Source organism: Crocodylus siamensis, chromosome 3 (assembly GCF_052110815.1).
Source record: "Crocodylus siamensis isolate JL-2025a chromosome 3, ASM5211081v1, whole genome shotgun sequence".
NCBI lineage: Eukaryota > Metazoa > Chordata > Crocodylia > Crocodylidae > Crocodylus > Crocodylus siamensis.
Window position 1 is genome coordinate 111,519,267 of NC_143397.1, and position 24,540 is coordinate 111,543,806.

At 43.8% G+C, this 24,540-nt stretch overlaps 1 protein-coding gene across 1 annotated transcript in view; it reads left to right on the forward strand.

The window, feature by feature from the left end:
* The first annotated feature begins 1 nt into the window (after position 1).
* NCBP1 (nuclear cap binding protein subunit 1) overlaps positions 2 to 24,540 on the forward strand; it is a 53,835-nt gene continuing 29,296 nt past the window's right edge. Inside the window, exons 1-10 of the mRNA XM_090038984.1 lie at positions 2 to 165; positions 2,967 to 3,052; positions 10,256 to 10,356; positions 12,867 to 13,023; positions 14,605 to 14,712; positions 16,337 to 16,458; positions 17,418 to 17,487; positions 19,966 to 20,181; positions 21,859 to 21,956; positions 22,954 to 23,017. Of these exons, the coding sequence (XP_089895110.1) occupies positions 132 to 165; positions 2,967 to 3,052; positions 10,256 to 10,356; positions 12,867 to 13,023; positions 14,605 to 14,712; positions 16,337 to 16,458; positions 17,418 to 17,487; positions 19,966 to 20,181; positions 21,859 to 21,956; positions 22,954 to 23,017 (1,056 nt within the window). The 5' untranslated portion in view covers positions 2 to 131. The remainder of the gene's footprint in view (positions 166 to 2,966; positions 3,053 to 10,255; positions 10,357 to 12,866; positions 13,024 to 14,604; positions 14,713 to 16,336; positions 16,459 to 17,417; positions 17,488 to 19,965; positions 20,182 to 21,858; positions 21,957 to 22,953; positions 23,018 to 24,540) is intronic.

A 24,540-nucleotide genomic window follows, 5' to 3' on the forward strand; every position in this document is an offset into this window, starting at 1 on the left:
CTTGTGGCCGGCCGGAAGTGGGGAGGGGGGGACAGAACGCGCCAGAAGTGCCCGTCGCAGCTGCGGCCTCCGCTCCGCGCAGCTTCCCGTCCGCCAGCGCACGTGTCCCCGGCGCCGCCCCGCCGCCCGGCATGTCGCGGAGGAGGCACAGCGACGACAGCGATGGTGAGGGCCCGGGAAGCGGCGCCCGGCCGGGCCGCGCGGAGCGGAGCGGAGCGGCAGGGTCCTGGGGCCGCTCCGCGCTTCCTGCCCGGGGGGTGGGGCGCCTCCCGGCGCGGCCTGGGTATCTGCCTGCGACCAGCTGTAGGCCCCGGGCTCTGGTGTCCGCGCGCGGATGGACGTGTCGGCCGCGTGCTGCTCTCGGTCCCGTGCCGGGAGCGTGGCCGCGTCTCGTTTTACTTTGGGGAAACGAATGCGAGCCTCATGTTCCCAAGCGCTTTGTATGGCTTGCGGGCAGGGGCCAAGGCCAGGGCCTGTCAGCCATTTGGGGTTCCCTGTCAAGTAGCAGGTGCTAAGTGCACGTCAAGAAAGGAACATGTGAGGTAACGTCTGTGGCAGCAGTTCCGGTTGGCATTGTATCGTTCCTAATGCATCTTATCTGCATTGGCAGTGCTGTGGGTCCTGCAGACCTGTGCAGGATCCTCCGACGTGGACAGATGCGGAGCTTTGATGTTTTCACATGTAGAGGGTGATTGGGGCTGTGTGAGCCCTTGCTCACCTTGCTGTCATCAGTTGCTGCATTCACTATATCTTGAGGTCCATGGGTTTGGCAGCAGGCCTTGCACTCCGCACTTTCCCCTGGCCGTGATCCACAACTGCTGGTAGTCCCATAGTCCAGGTAGAATGGCTGTGTAGGGCAGACCTGGCCTGTGGGCCATGTTTGACACCTCTGGCCTATGATGTTATAGGAAAGCATTCACGCAGCGTTGCTTAAGATCTGTGGATCTGGCAAATTGTTGTTGTATATAAGCCTTGCACATCACTATACTGTTTAAAACTGGCTATCTATGTACGCATTGTCCACCTAGATCTTGATTTTTGACACACTACAGTAGGTGAACAGAGAAGGCAGAAACAAAGGTTGAAATGTTTTTGTTAGCCTGTGAAGCTGTATTATAGATCAAAAGAGGCTCCTATCGCTCTGAAACTGAAATTCCTTTTTAAGGAGTGATATGGACTAGCACAGCATATCAGTACTATTTGCAACAGAATCCAGCAATAAGTACTGCAAAAAACTAGTGTGCTATTTCACATGGATCTTCTCCCTCATAGCAACCAGTAGTCTCCCTGAGTTCCTGGAGTTCTGTTCCATGTGCAGCTACTAGATAGACTGACTTCAAGTGCTAGCCATATGCAGATGGCTATATAAAAAGGTAAAAGTAGAGCAGTTAGTCATCTCAGTATTACCAAGGTATCCTAGTGCCTGCAGAAAATCAGTTATAGATGGACAGCATCTGTCTAAAAATGAACATAACAAAGAGCTAGTGTGCAGCCTTCTTTGGTTAAAGATGACCACAGTAGCTGGTCAGTTCAGTCTGTGGTATTGGTGAGGAGTGCAAGACTACAGATCAGTCTGTCACAAACTGTTTTTTTCTGCCTTGGCATCATCTTGTCCTGGCAGACAGTGACCCCAGTCTGTTCTACATACCTTTTGTCATTTCTCATCAGGTTCACCTGTACACTTGAGCAATAAGCCATCAGCATTTAGGAAATCTGAGCAGTAAAAATGCTGTAATATATCTCCTCAGTGATGTAGGCTGCAGTAAGGGACATCAGGTTGGCCCTCTGCTCTTTTCTTTATAACAAAATCAAGTTTAGGTCACTTTTCATGTTTTCAAGGTGCTCAGCTGCCTGGACTCAATGTATCTAAAGTGTTATCTACGGCTCTGGGGAGACTGTCGTTGACAGTTTTGCTGTTCTGGCATGGTGGAATCTTCTGCCCAAATGGGAAAACATGTTTGTGCAGGGAGCGCATTCTTGCCTGGAATTAACTTCCTTGGGAATAGAGGACTAGCATCATCAGCCTTACCACCTTCTGCTGCAAAAACAAAGTGCATTCTACCTGGCTTCTCAAATGCACAGAATGGCATGTACGCTTGAAGAAATAAAACAAGATGAACTAACTATATGTAAAAATCTCCTCCCACCACTACTTCAGGAGAAGACTGAACGACATCATTGGCTTAAAGCACTGTTAGAGTATGTTCAGATATTAATGACATGAACAACGTAACAGTATGTAGGAAAAAAAAATAGAATAGGTTCGGCACTTTTCTGCACTTCGGGCCTATACAATTAAAAATGAATTAATAATAATATTCTGCATGGGTCGAGAATCTACTATTTTACTGCTCGAGTTTTTCACCTTTTACTGGCGGAGATGAATTCCAAATCATTGTTTCAACTTTTAAACCCTTTTAATAAGTCTTCATTTTATTTTTAGTTTGCCAGAGCCAGACCCCTAAAGGTATTTAGGAACTTAACTTTTTGATTTAGTCCCAAGTGTCTAGTCATTTTCCCAAATTAAAAGAGTATAAATACATTAAAAGGGATCTATGATACAATCCCTTGCGCAAGGTTCATCACATTTTTAACGTAAGTGTCAGAGAACACAATGTGATGCTTAATAGAAAACATAAAACTAATACAATTAAAGTTAATTCTCCAGTCATTTTTTTAGCTTTATAATATGCTATTATTGGCATTGTGAAATTAATTCCTAATAATATGTCAAAATTGGACATTGCGTGAAGAGTAAGATTTCTGTAGAAGTACAAGTGTTGTCTTTGTTATTTTTAACATTTATTTGATCTTTCTTGGATAACAGTAGCAATGTTGTATGTCCTTGGTATAGTACAAAATTAGAATGAAAATGGGGCTGACAGAACTGTTAAGCAAACTCTTAAACATTAAGCAAGGAATATTTTTAACCTTTATTCTTGATTTTTATTAATGTGTTGAAACAGGGCAAACTCATAAAAGAAGGAGAACTTCCGAGCCATCTGAAATTGAAGAGAGGCTAGAATCTTTAATATGCAGAGTGGGTGAGAAGGTAAGCGTTAGCAGTAAGTTATGGTCCTTAACATGCTTGGGCACAAGATTTCTGGCATCTGTGAATTTTTTTATAATGCTGAGTTTGAATTCAATTAAAAGTCCAAAAAAAAATCCAAAAGTAATTGTGAAAAATTACATACTCAAAGTGTTGTCAACTTGCTCTGTAGCTGGGACTTGGCCTTCTTCCTTAGTTCTCTTGAGTGCGTGTTAACATCCTTGCAGCAGTTGGGCACTGACAGCCCTTGTTTCTCTATTTTACTTGTGGTAGGTTAGGGTGCTTTTGATGTGTTTGGGCAATTGACCTTGCAGTTGCGTGACAAGGTTGATTTGTGTAGAGTTAGGAATGTGTTAGATAAGGGATGGTTTGTAATGATCCAGCCTCAAGGAGCTTGGACTAGACCTCTGGAAGTCCTTTTGGGCCCTACTTTTCTTTCTACCAAAGTAATATTTAATGTTTGGAAGCATAAATTTCCTTCTCCTTTTGCTGAAGTCTTTTCAGGATAGAATTCTTAAAACCAAGTTTCTTATTCCCCTAAATAAATTTATCTTTCATAGCCTTCTACTCACGTAAAAGATTTGATGGCACTATAATGATGATCTGCTCAGGTCCCTTCTGACCCTACAAACTATGAAACTATAATAGGTAGTGCTTGGTATAATGAAGTAATGCAAGCTAGACTAGAGCATTCATTTTAATTGCTGTAATTCTGCCTAACCATGACATTTCATATTTAGTTAGTTCTCTAAATCTGTTTTAGAATCTTGTTTCAATCAAAGGAGTAAAATTGTAGCTATACAAGTCCTTCCTTTTTTTAGTAGTATTCCTTCAGTATTTTAATGAAGTAGTTACCCATTTATATTTATAACTGTCTATCTTCATGGATCTGGTCCTATACTGATGTCTAGGAGTTGTGACTTTTTTCATAGTTAACTTTAAATCCAGAAACTTTTTTGTGTTGTTTTTCTCCTTTTGTGGTTCAGGTAGTAGATTAATTGGTTTTGTAATGAACAGAGATCCAGGTGTTCTCTTTGCTGAGGAAAAACCCAGATTTTCTCCTTTAAAGGAGAAAAACATGGGAAACTCTGGGTTTGCCTTTGACGGGTGAGAGAATTCCAGCCTGAAAGGGGCTGCCTGGGGCTGAGGGGAGTGAGACTCAGAGTGCCACGTGCAGGACAGCCAGAAATGATGGAGAGCAGTTCCTCTTGCTGCCTGCAGGTAAGTCTTGTTGTGGGGGTTATAGGTAATGGGAGGGGCAGATTAAGGCCCCCATGGTGAGGGGGGAAATGGGGTAAGGCTGGGGATGCTATCCAGCTGGGGTGGTGCACGGGGCCTGGGGCTAGGGGCCAGGGCAGAATGCACAATTGCAGGGCCCACTGCAGGGAGTGGAACAGAGCCATAGCTGGCTCATCTGGTGAAAAGGAGGGCTGGCTTCTCACCTATGTGTGCACTCCTGGGGACAGGTTGTATCAGAGGTGATGCGTTGGGGAGGGCACATGGGCTCAGGGCTCCCTGCTCTGCTGCATTCCCCCTGGCCTCCACAGTCCAACAGGTGGGACCTAGTGCAGGAGGGCAAAGTGGGGTAGGGGAGGCTTGGTGCTGCCAGTGCTGGGAGCCCTGCTCTGGCTGTGCCACCATGATGCAGTGCCCCCTGCTTGCTAGGGTGGGGGGTGCAACTCCACAGTGCCACCACCACCCCCACTACTGCTGGGCCCGCAGGGGATGCTTCACCGTGGCAGCATGAGTAGCACGGGGCTCCTGGCATTGGCAACATCGAGGCTTCTTGCCCTGCTCTGCCCTCCCGTTTTGGGTCCTGCCTGCTGGCTGTGGAGGTTTCTTGGGGGAGGGTATGCCTTGGGGCATGTAGCCCTGCTGCTGGCAGCTCACATATTCCCACACTCCCCATGAGCTCTGCTCTAGCTGTGCCACCATCAGAGAAGCAGGGGTCCATTGGGGTCTGTGATTTGCACTGGCTGCCATTGCTTCCCACACAGCAGCTGGGGCTCAGGTGCTGCTGGGTGGCTGCAGCTGGTGCCCATGGAGCAGAGAGTCAGCAGCATGGTCCTGGAGCTCTGGCAGCTGGGGGCCCTCTCTGGCAGGGCTAGAGGGGTAAGGGTCTGTGGGTCAGGAGTGAGGGGCACTGGTAGGGCCAGGGGCTGTAGGTTAGGAGTGAGGAACACATGCGGGGCTGGGGGGACTGTGTCTTGGGAGTGAGGGGGAACAGCATGGGCAGGGTCAAAGCACCAGCGGTACCACAAAGTGGGGGCGGGGGACAACTGCAGCAGGACCCTGCATCCTGCTTAGTGAAGGGGGCAGGGGAGCTCTGATTTTTCCATAATTAAAAAAAGCAAAATCAAATGCCAAAATGTACAGTTATTTAGAATTTATTTTGTTATGACGATTGAGGCACTAGTAGGTTTCTAAATTGCTATAAAATTATTAATAGATCAATAAAATATTGTGTTCAACTGATACATATTTATAGATATATATAGTAGCATTTAATTTTAATCATGGAAAAATGCCAATTTTGGGTTTTTTTTTAAAGTTTGGATTCTTAAATGGACAAAACTAGGCTTGCTGGTAGTGAATAATGTTATGTTTTTCTTGTTCTACATTTAGTAGGCCTCTGTTGAATCTTTCTGGATCATGGTGTATGTGTGGGAGGTCACCCAGATTTAGGCAACACTATGGAGGAGTGGAGGCTGCCCAGACATTTTGTAATCCCTTTAGGCCATTGAGACAGAATCCAAACACCAAGCTGAGTCTAAATGTTTGGTGCCTCACTGGCTGTAGTTGCATGTACTTCTGCGAATCAAACCAAGTTCTCCCACATGGCAGACATGGATTCTACCACTGAAACACAACAGGAAGAGTGTCCTGCTTGCTCCCTGTATAGTTGGATTATTTTTGACTGACTGGACAAACAATTCCATTACCATAGCAAAAAGTAGGGGTAATAATAAGCATCCTTGACGCATACCATGTTTTTTTTAATATGTCATCTTTATAACCACTTTTAAACTATATCGTAATGGTTGAAGTAAGCCCTCTGGTTTGAAATTTATATTATATGTTTCTGATTTAGTTAATTTATAACGTGCATACATATCTCATAGATCGTATGTGTAACGGAAGTGAAAAGATGCAAGAGGTAAGGATTTTTTGTAGGTGATATCTTTTTTTGGACCAACTATGTGGTTGGTTAGCCTTAAACGACCTTTTGAATGCAGTGCATTCTACTTCAGGTCTAAGGAGAAAACCGGTAGGCTAAACACAAATGGAAATGGATGATCTTCTGAGAGTGATCACTTGTATGAGAGGCCTGGAGTAAAGATTCCAGCCCCAGGCATCACTGAATAGCTTTTCTGCAAACATTCACATAGTACAGCAGATTTTAGAAGAAGCTGTACATTTATTAAAGTTTTGCTGGAGAGTCTCTTATTAAGCATTCACAGTACAATCGGGGTGAAGGAATAAAAGAAATACACTCCATAAGAAACTGTCTGAGCAGAAAAAGAAATGACCCAGTACAGTGAAAAGCTTATATTCTACAAACCAACTGAAGGAGAGAACACGGAGAAAAGTGTCATTGGTTTAACCCTTCATGTCTTGAAGATGGCTAGAGGAACCTAGCAATTTAGCCACCTGAAAATCAAGCAGCAACACGGCACCACCACCAAAAAAGGATTCAGTGTAGGAGTCAGTTCCACAAATAAAAAAAGATTCCCGGGGTGGGAGGAGTCTGGAGGTTTGAAAAATAGGAGAAAAAGACACATTCCTAGGAGTAGCTAACAGACAAGAAAATTGCAAAAGAAAAGATAGCTTGATTAATGGAGGATCAAGATAATTGAAAAGAGAAGCATCTTTACCACCTATGGAGTGAACAAGAGATTATCAGGTAGATTATAGTAAGCTGTGAACTCAATGTCTATGTTCAGTCCTTGGTTCTTAGTGTCTAGCCAGTTTTTGAATCATTATTTCCAGGTTCATCTTTTGAAGGAGTTTTGTAAATTTTCCTTCAGAGCTGGGATAGTGAAGTCAGAAAGTGCGTGGTTATTCTGTGAAAAGTGTTCTCTCCTATGTGTGTTTGTGTCTCTGTCTATAATTTATTTCCTGTGATCTTTCATTCTGCTGTATAGTTTTAGTCTGGCTTCACCCACATAGGTTTCCATGAGGTATTTGGTGCATTGGATGAGATGATACCATGTACGGGGATAGATATGTCAGATCTGTGGATTCTGCTTGGTTTGTTGTGGGCAGTATTGATCATTTTAGCAGTGTAGGCATTTTGACAGGTTTTGTATTAATAGTTAAGGCAAGACTGTTTGAAGTCTGATCCATGGGGACTTTGCTTCTGTTGATGAGTTAGGCAAGTCTAGGGGGTTATTTGAACGTCAGGAGTGGGGACTAGGGGAAAAGGGCTAGGGGTATTTCTCTCGGGTTCTGATCTTTTTCAGGTATAGGCTGTGTGATTCTTCTTACTGGTTCAAGTGTTGTGTGGAAGGTGACCACCAAAGGGTGTGGTCACACAGCAGTTTCTTTTTGTCTTCTAGCAGGTATTCAGTGGTACCTGGTCTGGAATCTTTACTAAGCTCCAGATATTTCATACCAACGATCTCTCTAAGGACAATCCATTTCTAACTGTTTTTAGCCCTGCATATTTGTGATCAGCCTGTCTGTGCTAAAGTGTCCTTGTTGTATGAAAGCAGGTTTCATATTGGCAAGGTTGGCATCAAGAGTATTTTCAGAGCAGATGCCATGGCATCTGAGGGCCTGACTGCAGATTACAGCTTTTATTGGTGTGTTTGTGGTTGTAAATATAGTGGTTTGTACATTATTTTGTATATATGGATTTGTAGGGTGCTGTTCCAGATGTGGATCATGGTATTTAGAAAGTTAATGTTAGTATAAGAATATTCCAGAGAAAATTTGATCAAGGGGTAATAGTTGGTAAACCTCAGGTGGAAGTCAAGGAGTGAGTCCAGGGATTCAGTCCAGATGATGAAAATACCATCTATGTCAGGGGTTTTGAACCTTTTTTAACAAGTGTACCCCTTCTGTCTTGAAGTTTCAGCTCATGTACCCCTTAATATTTTTTCCTTGTTTTTATGGGGCAGGGCGCAGATCAAAGCCCTGTGGTGAGTGGGGCAGGAGCAGGAGCTTCTCATCTGGGGCGTGGGACAGTCACGAGAGGCTCGTCTGGGGGGCACAGGGGATGGGATTACTGCACGCACCCCGGGAGAGCATGGGGGGCGTGTGCCCCATGATCTGTGTGCGGCACAAGGGTGGTCTGCTGCTGTTGAGGGGAGGGACAGATTGAGGATCCAGCAGTGGGGTAGGGAGTGGGGAAAGGGGCTGCTCAGCCAGGGCGGGGTGCAGGACAGAGCTGTGAGTGGCTTGTCCAGGGGGCATGGCCCCTGCTGTTGAACACACCCCGGGAGGGTGTGAGGGGCGTGTGGCCCTGGAAGTGTGTGTGGGGCAAGTCTGGGCTGCTGCTCTAGGGGAAGGGGTGGCCAGGCTGAGGCCCTGGCAGTAGCGGAGGGAGTGGGAGTGGGGCTGGGGCAGAGGCTGCCCAGTCAGGGTGGGCTGACTCCCGCTGCTATGTGCACCCCGGGAGGACTTGGGGAAGGTGTGCCCCCAGATCTGTGCATGTGGGGTGGGCAGGCTGCTGGTGTGGGCTGGGGAACTGAGCTCTTCCTGGTGTGGGCTGGGCCAGGCTATGCTTGCTGGGCGGCGGTGGCACTGAGAGGGCAGTTGGAGGTGGAAGGGCTACAGTGAATTGTGGAGTGGCTGCAGCCTCCTGCTCCCCCCACCTCCACTGTAGCCCCACTCCCATAGGCCCCCGCGCTGGGGCTGGGGCTGGGGCAGGCGCTGCCCAGCCAGGACAGAGCACAGGACAGAGCCGTGAGTGGCTCACCCAGGGGGTGTGGGGGTTAGCAGCTCCTGCCTTTGCTCCTGGGAGGGCATGGGGAGTGCATGCCCCTGGATTTGCGCGCAGGGCACAACCAGGCTGGGGCTGTGCTGGGCTTTTCCCAAAGGAGGCTGGGCCGGGTTGCACTCAGGGTGGGCAGTGGTGGCACTGGGAGGGCACTATGGGAGGAACTGCAGCCACCCCAGAATTCACCATAGCCCCAACCCCCCTCCCAGTGCAGCCTGGCCTAGCCTCCACTGGGAACAGTCCAGCACTTCCCTGGCTCCAGCCTGCAGTGGCAGCCTGCCATACCCCGCTTGCAGATCCAGGGGTACGTGGCCCCCCCCCCATACCCTCCTGGGGTACGTGCAGTGGCAGGAACCACCACCCCCCATGCTCCCCAGACGAGCCGCTCACGGCTCTGTCCCGCATTCTGGCCCAGCTGAGCAGCCCCAGCCCCACTCCCTCACCATGGGGGTCTACGACAGAGGGGCTATGGGGTGGGAGGGATGCTGCAGCCGTACCAGAATTAACTGTATCCTCCCCCAATCCCCCTGCCAGTGCTGCTGCCACCTGCCTGGAGCACAGCCCGCCCCAGCCCAGCCCCCGCTGGGAAGAGCCTAATATGGCCCCGGCCACGTCTCACCCCACCCCACACCCAGATCTGGGAGCACATGCCTCACATGCCCTCCCGGGGTGCACATAGTGGTGGAAGCCACCGCCCTCCAGTCCCCATGTGGCTCAGTCCCGCACTCTGCCCTGGCTGAGCACCTGCCCTAGCCCCACTCTCTCTCCCCACAACAAACTTACTAGCCAGACGTGACTGCTGTCCATGTGGCCAGGCTGCCTGCGTGCTGTGCTGAGTTTGCACACAGAGTTCTGTATACCCCTTATGACCCTTTTAAGTACCCCTTGGGGTACATGTACCCTTGTTGACAGCCACTGATCTATGCAAATGCAGGTTTGGTAGTGCAGTTTTCTAAAAATCCCTTCTCCAAGTGAAATGAAGAGATGACTTTTTTTGATGTTTGTGGCAGAACTGGAGAAGAGTTCCTTACTCATTCTTCATCTGCTGCCTGCTTCCAGCAAATGACAAATGTTGTGCAGCCTAGTAAGATTTGAAACATTACAGTCACAAAAACAAACAACCCTACCCATCATCTTTTTATCCATTGTCCTCTTCATTAATAAGAGCACAACAAAATAGCCTTCCATCCAAACCCTTTTTCTTGAGGGATTGATGGATATTTCTTGATCAGTCAGTTTCTAAAACTTATTTTCTTTCTTAGAGTACTTCATCTTTGGAGAGCAATTTGGAAGGCCTAGCTGGTGTCCTGGAGGCTGACTTACCAAACTACAAGAGCAAGATACTAAGAATTCTTTGTACAGTGTATGTATGCAAAAAACACTTAGTACTGTTATCTGCGTTAAATGTTTCTCAAACATATATGTCATGTGTAAAACCTTCATAAGAGCTACTTCTTAAGCATTAGTAACACAAAATTCATTTTACTCTTAGCAAAAAAATTTGGAGAAGGAAACTTGGTTGTCAGTAGAAGCTAAAAAAGGAAAATAACTGCCCAAGTGCACTCACTGTCAGTGTCCATTGAGTAATTAGTCTGAGGCTCTCTGTCTGGTTTATTCTACCAGTGAAAGCCATCCTTTCACTAGAGAGCCATGAGACTCTTGTGAGGATCCATTGAGGTGGCTCATGATTGTGATATTTTTTTGGCTCTTAGTTTGCATTTTTTATGCTTTCAATTGTGTGTTGTCTGAAATGTTCAATCCCAGGGTAGGTTTGGATACGTGTGGTTCAGTGCACAGTTACACTTCTGAGAATTATTACAACTTTGTCATCTGAACCATAAACACACAAGTCAAACAGTTAACTTGCTTCCCACAGCAGTTAGGCACCTGAAGAGATGTAAAGCTTAACATTACATTTATATGAAACATAGTTAACTGGTATGTTAACATAGTTAACGTTGAAACATAAATGCATTGAATATGAAATCAGCAATGTTGGTATGATAAGCTTTTTGGATCTTAATTCAAAATTTCTATAAGCAGTGTAAAATGGCATTTAAGTCTTTTTGTATAATCTTGATGATCTGATATGTACTTTAACAGTACATATAAACTTTCAGAGAGGCAAGGATTTTTGTGGGTGGTGGCTTTCGTTGGATGGACTGCATGGCTCTGTCCCAGCCATGCAGTTAGTCCATTAAAAGATATCACCCATAATAACCCTTGCCTCTTGCATAACTTCTGGATCCTCATGGCTATATCATTCCAACATTATAAATCTTCACAAATTCTAGTTTTGAAGTACTAGCCATGTTGATGTGAAATCTAGGGTGTAGCTGAAGAAAGGGTATTGGGAGCGGGGAGATACGACGGTAACTTTTTGTTTTGTTCTGTAGGGTTTTTTAAGGTTCAGTGGGGGGTGGAGGGGTTGGTGTTTTTGGGGAGGGGTTTTGTTTGTTTGTTTTGTAACTCTAAGGGTGTATCTACATGTGCATTTTACTGTAGAGTAGAGTAATTAGCTCCTCAGTAAAGTGTAACCTTCTGCACGTGCACTGGTATTAGGGCACAGTACACTAACTCTGCCATAAGATAGTACTGTTGGGGACAGTACTATTTTATGGAGGGATAATTTACTGCACTGCAATTCATATATGGACACTGACCGCGGGCATAAGCTGTGCCCGGTCAGCCCTGCCAGCTGGGGCCTGCTTCTCCCTAGCTCAAATTTTTGCTGTCCTGGGACTGTGGGTGCTGTACCTGAAAGGAGTTCACTCCAGCTCAAACTGCTCTGGAGTTTATTGCTTCACATTAACTGCATGTGTAGATGCACCCTAAATGACCGTAAAATTTACATTGGTCCTTCCAAGTATAATGGTGCTTCACTAAATCAAATCGTTTCGATTTTGGTTTCTGGTCAGTTTGGGACAGAAACTGTAGCTAAAAGTTTTTTATCACTTAGCTATGTGAACCCAATACAGGTTTAATGAAGTTCATAACAACTGGTGGACACATCTAAATGTGCTAGTAGTGTGCATGTATAAACTTTGGCACTTATTGCTCCCAGGCACCACATCTGAATGTGTATCTGGGGGCACAGTATGTTGAACCAGATCAGAACTGCCAGTCCGAGGGGTCAGCCTGCCAATCTGGGGCTCCTCCCCCTGGTTCAGCATGATGCAGAGGGTCTGGCTGGGGCACAAGGGTGCTTCACTGTGAGGCTAGCCAGCAGTCAGCCCCTGCACTGAAGCACCCTCATGCCCTGGACTGCTGGGCAGCCTCTACATGTGCTCTGCTTTTGGAGTTTTTCATGTTTACACGAGATGTTTACTGTGCAGAATTAGCTGCACAGTAAACATCACATGGGTGCCCCTATGAAGCTGGAGTAGATTTATTTACACCACAGCAGGATAGTACTTGAAACACAGGCAGCCAAAAGTACATGTAATACAAAAAGTACATAGCACATGTAATACAAGCACTCTCCTGCCAAGGAGTAAATTAATCTACTCCGGCCTAATAGGGGCACCCATGTGATGTTTACTAAGCAGCTAATTCTGCACAGTAAAACATCTTGTGGAAACTTGCCCAGTATGATTTAAAAGGAAATTATTTTGAAACTGAATTAAAAATTCATGTAAATTTTTAGATGGGTCATCATTCTAAACATACTGCTCTGCCAAATACTGTTGGACTCTAAGGAAAGGTTAATTTTTTTGGGTTTACCTCTTTCTGATGAATTAATAGATCAGTTCATCCTGCACTAACCACGATCTGAAATGCTAAATAATTGCAGCAGGTGGCAAACAATGCATTTTAACATCTAATGCAATGTTGTTGTTTTTGTTTTTTATTTATTTTCTACATTTAAATCAGTGCACGTCTATTACCAGAAAAGCTTACTGTCTACACAACACTAGTTGGGTTGCTGAATGCCAGGAACTACAATTTTGGTGGGGAATTTGTAGAAGCCATGATTCGTCAACTCAAAGAATGTTTGAAAGTCAATATGTATAATGAAGCTGTGTATTTAGTAAGTGGTTTGTTGTTTTTTTTTTTTCATTTCATGCTCTCTGCCCCACCTCTGCTTCCCCCTTCTCTGATAACACTCACCCAAGTATCGGAGCATCTCTAACTGTGGTTTCTGAAATCATGTTTATTTGTATAATGTGCCAGATATACTCCCTCTAAAGGACATAGAAATTGCAATTGCATTTATTTAACATTGGATGAAGTAGTTTGCCTATAAAAGCTTTTGCCTCTCTGAACAAGTTAGTAATTATGAGTGTTTTTACACATGCTTTGGCAGCTGGGGGGTGGGGGTGCACTTTAATTAGAGCAGCTTCTAGAGCCACTGTAATTTAAGCACCTGCAGCATCTTGTATATCAGCATTCCTGCACTTCAAATGGTGGTGGGAGCGGTTTAAAACCCATTAAACGAGCTTTAGTTAAAGCACCCTTGCTGCCATTTTGAAGCACAGGGATACTAATACACAAGATGCAGAGGCTCGTTGGAATGTGCTAATTAGCACACTCCAGCAGACTCCATTAATCAAGTGCTCCAATGTGCTGTAATTACAGTGCGTCAGAGCAGCCTTCCTGCACATGTATAGGCACCCTGAAGTGCAGTCCTTTCCTGCCTTCTGCCTCATTTCAGACTAATATAGCAAACTGTTCTGAGTGATGGATTGTATGTTTAGCCCAAATTGCTTTGTCAATCTCAGTCTTTCTTAAACCGAAGAGCCTGCAGTTCTTTTTCATAAAGCACATTGTTTTGGGCTAGCTGTCTGGAAGGAGATTGATACTTGAGTCTCCTCCCTGGTTGCTCATCGATGCTGTGGAGACTTCAGTTTCTGTGATTTATCTGTTTTTAATATACACTGTTTAATCCTGAGATCAAAGGACCAAGTAGGTCTACAAAAAATCAATCCAATTGCTTCTAGCAGACTTCTGTCTATGCTGCTGTCTTTAAATTGCCAGTCTTTATAATATGCAGCACTTAATACATTACCAGGTGGAGAAATGCAGCTTCTAGTTCTGTTTTCCTTGGATGGCTGATGTCATTCAGTTCTCAGGTTAACATGAATTAATCAACTTTGTTAAAATATCCACATCAAAGCACTCTTTTGGATCACCTGTATAAAAGCTTTCCGTTCTATAACTAAATAGCCAAAGGATCCACCAAGTTTAAAAGACATTTTTCTTATGGTTGTTTGGTATACCAATGCAATTAAGTCTGCTTCCAAGGACTATTTTCTACTTTTAGCTACCTGGACTAGTTTTTGTTTTTTATTCCTGTGTGCTGCTTCCCCGCCCCTCCCCCCCCCACACACACACACACTACCTCCTGCAGCCCTGCCCCCTCCAACTTCCCTGACTAGTGCTCTCATGGAAATAGTCCCTTAATAATGGGTGTGCCTGATTTGACCTGGAGCTGCCTGCCTACTAATTGCCTTCCCTGTGCTACTAGATGTGTTACCACTTTTTTTGGTCTGTTGGTAGTTTGCACTAGTAGTTGAAATAGTGCTTGTTTTCTCCTTGTTGCCTAATTAGGAGTTGCAAAAAAATTAATGTTTTAGAAGTGAATAGTCAGAATTTGATTTTGTTCCAACAGGTTCGTTTTCTTTCTGATCTTGTGAATTGTCATGTAATAGCTGCACCTTCAATGGTAGCTATGTTTGAGAACTTTGTGAGTGTGACTCAAGAGGAAGATGTACCCCAGGTAAGCAAAAAGACCTTTCACATGTGGATTTTTTTCTCAGCCAGATTGTACTGACCAATATGCCTGTGCTAAATTGAGAGAGTACTTTTGGCTGTTTCCAGGCTGTTCCTGCATATGGCTAGAAGAGTCTTGTAACAGTCAGAAGTTATCTTACATGTATATAATCTTCAGTTAGACAGCTCAGAGATTTTCTTTAAATTCCATTTTTTGGCATGTATGTATTCCTTAATGAGTCTCTGCCAGATTTGAGCTTTAAAATGACTCAATACAGATCTAACAGAAAAGCAAGACTCTAAAAAGTGGTACTTAGCTCTCTGTTTTTTTTTTCTTGGTAATTCTCAAACTGAATACGACCCAACCTCTCAAGCCAAAAGCTTTTTTGAACTGTCAGCTCAGCAAACACACCACTGGGTAAGAGTTTGTGGTTAGGTTCTTCCACTTTTGTATGTTCATCGGTAAAAATATTCAAGACAGCTTAAGGTCTCGATGGCACCTGTGCAGCTGTACTGTGCTAAACATTTATCAGGTGCAACTGAAAGCTTGCAAATAATTCTGTTAATACCCTAGGTTGTAATTCAGTCCAGCCTTTTGGCTGCATTAAGCTTCACAGGACTAAAATGCAAACATGCTTTGTGAAAAATTGGCAGATGTGACTTTGCATACTCTCAAGAAGATGTCTTAAGACATCATTTTTAACCAGTATTCCTTCAAAGTAGGGATGTCAGCCTTGTTTGGCCCATGAAGTTTGTCTTGGGTTGGATCCAGACTGTGAGACCAGTGATGGGTTGAATGGCCTCAGGAAGCCTCAGGGATTAAGACAGCTGTTGCTTGCCTACCACTGCTAAAACGTGTCCCCAGTGGCACTCTGAACCCTGGAATTTGGTGACTGTCCCTACCTCGTACTTTCCCTGCTGCTCCCTACCCTCTACTTTCTCTCTTGCCCTGCCAGGAGCCCCGCGGGTTAGATTACACAGCTTTGTAGGCCACATTTTTGATATCTCTGCTTTAAAACATAGGCTATCTTTTGAAAACAGACTGTCAGCATTCATTTGGATCAAAATTTGATGATTTAGGTACTCTTCATAAAAGAAAGCCAAGACCAATGAAAATGTTAGGAACTATGTTTTATTTTTGTCTTAACCACAGTCTTCACAATTTCTTCCTGTAGTGGTTGAAGCTAAATAATGAAACAGCAGTCATTTTTATTCTGTTGTTTCTAATCTAAAATTTTAGTAAGAGGTAAGACAAAGGCATAGATAATCAAGGAAATGCATGTAACAAAATCAAAGTTAAATGATGCTTCCTGCGTACAGTGTTTTTAAATAACTGATGGGTGGCCAGCCATGTTCCTTGTAAAATATATACTATTAGAAGCATATCAAAAGAGAAAGATTAAGGGCATATCTAAAGATCCACCCACTAGAACAGGCGAACGCACTTTCAGATGTACAGATTCTTGATATATCTAGGAGTGGAGCTATACTTAGAGATATGAGAACAAAGTGATGAATATTTTCTCTAATCTCAGGTGATTTCTACATTACACAGTGGAAGCTTCCTGAGTTTCATTGTTTAAGGTATAAAAATTGTACATTGAGGTGCTTTTGATCTTTGTTTCTTGTAGGTGCGGAGTGATTGGTATGTGTATGCATTTCTGTCATCTCTGCCCTGGGTAGGGAAAGAATTGTATGAGAAGAAGGATGCAGAGATGGACCGTCTCTTATCACAAACAGAAAGCTATTTGAAGTAAGTTGTAACAAAGAGTAATCCCCTCTTTCCCTGTTACCAGGTCATGGGTGGAATAAATAGCTTTGTCTGCTATTCATTCAAAAGTATTCTAAGCCTGTGGACAAGTGTAACAGTACACAGTTTTAAAAAAAGGAGGGGAGGAGTTTGCCACTTGGAAGTATGCATCAGCTGCATCAATACATGTTTCATCTTTCTGTTGCTCTGCTGCTATAAATTGAGCTATACCACTGTAACATTAAACCTGTTCCATTGAGGTTTAAAGTTACAGCAGTTTAGTTCCACATATACCAATTAAGGTGGAGACTGACTAAATAAAAGTTGCATCCATTCAGTACAACCCACAGGTAAATTGGTCTAATCAGAACAATAGTTTCATCTCTCCACCTTAAAATCGTAAGACCTAATCATTTCCAATCTGTTCACCATATCAATTGATTTGTGGATCCTTAAAATTAATTCGCATGCAAGTAGTGTCATTTAGTATTTCTGGTTGTCTAAAAGTGGCTTGGGGTGTTTGACTGTTACAAACAAGCTACGGTCTGCTCAGTTTGTTTGAATATTTTTGCCTGCAGCTCGTTAGGTACATTGCTTGCCTTTGCTGCAGCGTTGGCTTAAGATAGAACTCGCATGTTGCCACAACCACAGTCCCATACAAATCTCTTACCTCTGGTAGAATGTCATGCTGCCAGAGACTCTGATCTGGTTGATCAAGCTGGAGCTGGCAAAGCTCTGTGCTGCTACTACTGTTTGATAGTATCTTTCACAGTGTGTCTGCTCTCACCTGAGCATCGGTAACACTGCAGTGAAGACAGGATTGTAGTGGTGATTTTAAAAAACCTGACGGGTTAGTAAATATTTAGGCTGCTACAGAGCAAACTGAATAGAGAGCTCAGTGGTGGGAAGAATCTTGTTTTTTTTAGAAGAGTTTTTAAATGGTAGATTTTCTGTATAAACAGACGGCGTCAGAAAATTCATGTACCCATGTTGCAAGTTTGGACTGCTGATAAACCGCATCCACAAGAAGAGGTAAATGGATTTTTATTTGATGTATAACAAAAGTAGGGAAATCCCCACCTTTTGTTTTGCAATCTAATATTAAAGAGAAAATCTATGAAAAAAAGTTAACATAGTTGAAGTACATTCTTCTCTTTCTCTGTGCTTTTATCTCCTGTAGGCTCTAGGTAATGATTTTCTCTGAAGTTCTTGGGTTCAAACCACTGCAAAGCTAGATTGCTCTAATGAGAAACATTTTGATGTTTCCTGACAGACTGCCTGAGAAAATGCTGCTAATTGTGCAGTAGTTGCAAAATGTAACTTTGCGAGAAAAGATCTGTCTGTCTACTTGAAACGTTATATGGTCACGTCTGATGTGACTCCTCATTTAGTCACCACTTTGAATATATTCCATTATGTTAAAAATAAGCCAATCCCTGCAGGAAAAAAAAACCTGCCAGAGGCGACATGTAGGGGGTGCACGCAGGTGGATGTGCACCCCCTAAGTGTGGCGGTGCATCTCCTATGAAGAGGGGGCTGGTGGTGTCTGCAGGCAGTCCACAGTTGCTGCTGGTTGCTGCCAGGGGTGTGTGTGGGTGGTTGTTGACCCTGTCAGCACTTGCTGCACCCCCAATCTCCTGCGGACAGTGCCAGCAGCATCTGCGGGAGCTCCACACTTACTGCTGCTGGGCTCCTGCCACCGCCGCCGCCTCGCTTCGACCACCACCAGCACAGCCGTGCCCCCCCAGCCGCCGGGCGTACACACCATTCATGGAACCTACTATGTTCCATTTGCAGTGGCTTTGTCTTTTGCAATGCACAAGTTCTTAAACTGGTCTGAAAAAAGGATTCTACTGATCTCATTCTTCAAATCTGAGTATTGAGAATTCCCAGTGTCTTTTATGCTAGTAATTTGGTTTATTGTATTTCGACATCAGGTTTTAGCTGAGTGACCATGATGGTTGGAGCAGGAAATCATACAAGCAATCATAAAATCATAGAAAAGTAGAACTGTAAGGTTCTTTAGGAAGTCATCTAGTCCAGACCCCTGTGCGAGGCAGGATCATTGCTATCTAAAGGACCCATACAAGTGCTTGTCTAACCTACTCCTAAAATTGCACAATCAACCCTTGCGCACAACTAAAAGCCATATTGCCCCAGAAATACCAAGGGCATCCTAACCTACCACAGGTAGAGCAGGGGATGAAAGCAGCTAGTGTCGTGCCTCTGCAAAAGTTGTTAAAATGCACTTTAGATCCAAGGAAGAGGGTCATGGTCCCTGCTACAGAGGAAGACAAAGGTCCCACAGCCCATACCAGTGTGACCACAGAATAAAATATCTTTCTGATCCCAAATGTGGTGATTGGTCTGATCTTGAGTTAGAGGAACAAGACCCTCTAACTGGGAACCTCTGGGTTTTAATCCCAGAACAAACATTGGTATGTCCTAGTCAGGAATCCCAATGCAACCAATACCCAGTGCTTCTGAGGAGAGCAAAAACAAATGATCAAAAACCCTGTTCCTGTTGCTCATTGCAACAGCTGGGGGGAAAAATTCCTTCTCAGGCCCATGTGGCATTCTGCAAAGCCCAAAAGCATGGGAGAAACCAAACCTTTGCTTCATTCTCCTGAGCCATGATCCTTTCCAGTATTCGCCTGTTGTGAGCTTCAGGGCAATTTGTGTGATCTTCTACAATCTGTTGGGGGACCAGACAGTACATTCATCTTTAAAAATCTGCATGCTTTTCTTTTTAAAGCTCATAATTTACATTCATTTTCAGCATGGATTGGTTTTTGTCCTTTTAGCAAAAACTGAAATAAAATGCAGAAAGGCCTACCATGCAGTTGTGTATTCATGATAATAATAGTCAAGGAAAACTCATAGCAACTCCTGCATTACTCAAGTAAGAGAGGTCTTTCTTGCTTGCAGTAATAGAAAACTTTAAAATATACAGCAGTCGTTAAGTGGGCATTTCTCTCGTTAATTTGGAATACGAATTCATCTCATAATGTACAATAAAATCATTAGCCACAATACTGAGCAGATGTAACTTCTCGCACTTGAGTACACATTCTAGACTAGTGTTCACTAAAGGAGTGCCTGTCTGCAGCGACTTGGATTCCTTTTGGTCAACAGAAAGTAAATCAGTGTATGATCATCTGCTTAATTCCAAGTTACTAGAAATGGAGCTTAAATCTTGTACTGATCTAAGATGTGTAATTATAAAGGTGAAATTGTTTTTCGGTATGTTGAACTGTGTGCTGCTTTTTCCCTGTAGAATTATTGAGGTCTCTGTATATTAGTGTTTCTCTTCTATAGGGGTGACATAGCTTAACTACATGTCTTTCCTTGTTGAGTCACCTGCTTTGTTTTTCTGAATGTGTGTTGGAATAGGAAAATCCCTGTTTGATACTTGAAGATTTCTGGGAGAGTTACCAAAGAATCTAAGAAGTAAGTTACAGGATTTGGGTTTATCAGCTCCTGTTTTTTTTTTTCCCCCTTCCCCTTAAGTACTTAGACTGTCTTTGGGCTCAGATTCAGAAGTTGAAAAAAGATCGCTGGCAGGAAAGACACATTCTGAGGCCCTACCTTGCCTTCGACAGCATCCTCTGTGAAGCGTTACAGCACAACCTGCCTCCTTTTACTCCTCCACCTCACACTGAAGACTCAGTTTATCCAGTGCCAAGAGTTATCTTTAGAATGTTTGACTATACAGATGATCCTGAGGTGAGTGAATTTTAGGAGGTCCTTGAGAAAACGCAAGTAATTTTATAATGCTGGTTTTGCTCCTTTGATACTGAATTTGTGTGTACAAAGGTCTCAAGGCTGGTAGAATACAAGCCAGGATTGGATGAGAAATTGCATTTCCCCCTTTCAGGAAATGTTTAGCAGTTAGAAGAGCAGTAGTAATACTGTGCATTTTAATGCCACATATGAGAACATTATTATAACATTTTTGAGAGATCACTTTCAGCTTTTCTTTAAAAAAAAAAAAAAAAAGCAATTGCTGAAGTTGATCTTTTGACGTGTGGGGAGGCGCATGATAAAACATAAGGGATGACATCAGTTAATTATCTTGTACCTTTGGCTACCTTACCCAGAACTAGAAACACTGTACTGGCTGTGACAAGCATCTTTTCCAGGGTGTACTTGTCCTAATTGTGGACTACTGATGCTTTCAGTGAAGTTTCATTAGACTGATAGGAGTGGTGTAGGTCAGATTAATTCCTTGCAGTATGTGAAAGGGATGCTATAACAGAAGACCTATTATGGAATAACAGAAGACGTATTACAGTATAACCTCATAAATCCGGCATTTAAAATCCAAAATTCTCAAAAATCCAGCACTGCAGGCAGGTGGCGTCGCCTGCTACTGGGGCTGCAGCAGGGAGCAAAGCAGAGGGAACTGTCAGTGGGTGCAGCATGGGACGGAGCATGGCTCTTGCTGCTACCGTGCATTCTGGAAGGGCTGCAGGCTGGGAGGCTGTGCCAGGCTCTTCCCAGGGGCCACATGCCCCTGGATCTGCACGTGGGACAAGAGCAGGCTGCTGTTGCAGGCTGAGGCCAGCAGCAGCACCAGGCTCTTCAAATTCCTGGCAGGTGCTTGGTCCCAAGCATACCTGCTTTATGAGGTTATACTGTAGTATGACCCTTGTATTTGACTGTGAAATAACATCTGATGACATTGTTGCCTATGAAAGCTCATGCCTCCCTAAACCAGTTAAGGCAAGGTAACTCCTTAGATACCACCTCTTGCATTTGCATTAATGCTTCGGACTTGTGGCTATTTTATATAATTTTCAAAAGTAATTGGGATTAAATGTTGGAGCAGTAGGGGAAAATTCTACAGGAAAATAGTACAGAAGCATCAAATAGTTTCTTTGAAACTTCCAGGAGTTACTGACATTAATAGAATAATATTTTCATTTAAAAAGTAGGCAGCTGGTATGACCAGCATCTTAAATTATAGATGCGTTTAATAGCTCTTGTAGGCTCCTATGTCAGTTAGAAAAGCTGGAACGAAAATTAAAGATGAGTCATATTTATGGGTTGTGTTTTGTGATGGGAGGGTTAGGGTTTTTTGGAATCCTTTATAGGGATGACACTGTATCTGAAAGCTTTATTCTGTATGCAGGTTTAAAAATCATTTATGGACTGCGTACTTCTGCTTGGAACTTAGAAAGTTTTTACAACAAATAACCAGAATGTTTAAACCCTTTTGAATAATCTCTAATGGAACCATTGGTATGGCTAGAAATGCAATGCATTTAGGTTCCATTATTTTATTTTTATACGGCTTGAAAAAATTTAATTGAACAAAATACTATTGGTCACGGGAGCCTAGTGTTCATTCTTCTGAATGGAAATAGTGACTTTTCATATGTCTTAATTGATTTTTAATAGGGCCCTGTTATGCCTGGCAGTCATTCTGTTGAAAGATTCGTAATAGAAGAGAATCTTCATTGCATAGTCAAATCCCACTGGAAAGAGAGAAAGACTTGGTAAGTAGTGTATCAGTGTTATGATACTACAAGACTCCTCTTATGAGGTCTGGCTTCCTGCTTTTGCCATCATGACTTCCACTGGTAGTGGTGATATTTCATAATTCTGAAATTGGTTGTACAAAAGCTTGAGGTGACATCTGGCATATTCTTAACATATTTAGTAAGGTATGTTGTTTCCAAATAAGAGGTGGTAGGTTCAATGCATGGTAGAAAATGGGCCAAATTTTGTGTTAATGGCAGAGGTACAATGACTTGTGCGGTTTTCTGATTCCGCAGAAGGAGAAATCTGTATTTTTGTGTTGAAATTGATGGCGGGACTTCTGTCTTCATCTTCAGCTTTCTTGGGGAGTTTGTGGTGGTATAAGTGATACGAATGGCTTAAGCCTACAATTGAACAAATGTCAGTAATTTTGCTTTGAGGCAAGTGCTGGGTTCTGGAATGTCAACTAGCGATAGTATGAAGGTGGTTAGAAGACTGCCTGTATCTTTCCCATCAGCTTTCTCATTTTCAAATATCCACGATTAACTAAGAGGTATGTGGAGAAGTGGCTCAGTAGCCACCTGCTGATTGGATAAAGATTCCTTCATCATGATTCCCGATTCAAATCTAGCCAAGGCTTCTGATGATAAACTACATCCAAGTTTTTATTGGAATGCATATGTTGAGTTTGGTTTCAGCCCACATGTCAGCATCATATAAACCACCACAAAAGCTCCCACAAAGTTACATCTCTTAGCAGTGTTAGAGTTCAATGGTAGCATAGGCTTGGAAGTGAAATGTTTTTTCAGGGGTCAGGTGACTATGAATGTGCCTGTATTGCTGCTTTTTTTGGTACCTGTTCTGTGGCTAAATAGGTGTCTTCAGGTCTGTCAGTCTGGCACCTTTCCTTTAGATGGATTAATACAAGGAACAAACTGTTCTGTTTTCTTGATACCTAAACTGTTTCTTCTGATGTATTGTATTCTAACTCAAATGCATCTGTTTTCTTCGTAGTGCTGCACAGTTACTGAGCTATCCAGGAAATAACAAGATCCCTTTGAACTACCACATAGTTGAGGTATGTGCATTACATATGCCATCTCTCAGTTTCCTTTGTTTTGAGTAAGGTGATTAACTTCAGCAAAAAGCCTTTCTCCTAGCACAAAGAGAGCATACAGCCATTAAAGGGGTTTCTTATAGAAGAGAATTGGCTCTTCTGCAAGAACATTAGATCTTCCTGTTGGAAGTGATCTCTCTTCTCCAGCACTAATGCTTCATCCAGATGGCAAGTACTACTAGTATCACACAGAACCCCTCTCTCCCTATCTTTCCCTCTGTGGGGCAAACTGTTGGGGAGCCCTTTTGGTACCAATGCCCCTGCCACTGAACAGACCTAGGTCAGCTAGCCCAGGTTTGGTCAGGGGAGGAGTTGAGAGGGTGAGGCACTTCCGCAGCTGAAACCATCATTCTGGGAAGGTTCCAGCCTGAGGGCACCTGCCTCCCTCCCTCTGCACAGACCAAGGTCCAGACTGTGCTTAAACAGGGGGGTATTTCCCCACAATGAGGGTCCGTCCCAGCAGCAGGATAGCTCTTGCTGCCCTGCCTTCTGGCCCTACACAGATGGGGAAACTGGTGGGGAGTATAGGGACTGGGGAGGGAATGCCACTGTTTCCGTACAGCTGGACCAGTCACCCTGAAGGATGTGTTCAGCTGTCTTGCCTCTACCTCCTGCCCTGTGCAACCCTTAGGGTTGACTTGGAGGGATGTACAGACTACAAGTCATTCTGCTAACTTGTTTGCAAGGCCTTTGTGGAAAAAGCAAATAGGAACGAAGAAATTTAGAATGAAATACAGGAAGGACACAATCTTTGTGCAAGTGGTGGACTAAATCAAGACACAAAATTAGGAGTGCAAGGTGTTGGCAAAGCCAGACAAGCTGTTTGGGATTTTAGGAAGCTCATCAATGTGGGATTTCACAAAGTAGGATGGGCCTCTGGGAGATGTTGGGTTTATCACGCAGTTAACTCTGACACCACAATAAATTGTAACTGCTGCATGTGCAAGGAATTTATCACCCTGTAAAATAGCAAAACAGTCACAAAGATTTTACTTGTTAAATGTGGAGCATCTTTGTGGCTGGATTGTATCATGTTTTAATTTAAATGTGGTATATATGCTAGTTTACAAGGGTGTGTGAGAATCCCAGCTGCACGTGCACCCTTTGAAGGTGCCAGTCCTTGGGGAGCATAAGATCAGGGAACAGCTCCCCATGTGCCTGAAGCGTTAAAAGGCATGCATGCTTCACATGCACTTTTTGAGCATGCTGGCACTTGAGCCTGCTGTGTACCCATTGAATATGCCAGTGCGGGGGGGGCCCAAAATCACTGAGTGTCTCCCTGCATGCTGGGACATTTAAAAGGTATGGGTGCATCTTGGAGCCACCTCTGGTGTTGGGTTCAAGCGCCCTCTGACATGCAGTGGGATCTGAGAAATTTTATTGCAAATCCCCAAAATGGCACATCCTGCTATGCCGAATCTTCAATGTCTGCCATGGCAGGATGCTCAGTTTTGGGGATCCAAGATAAAATCCCACTGCACTTT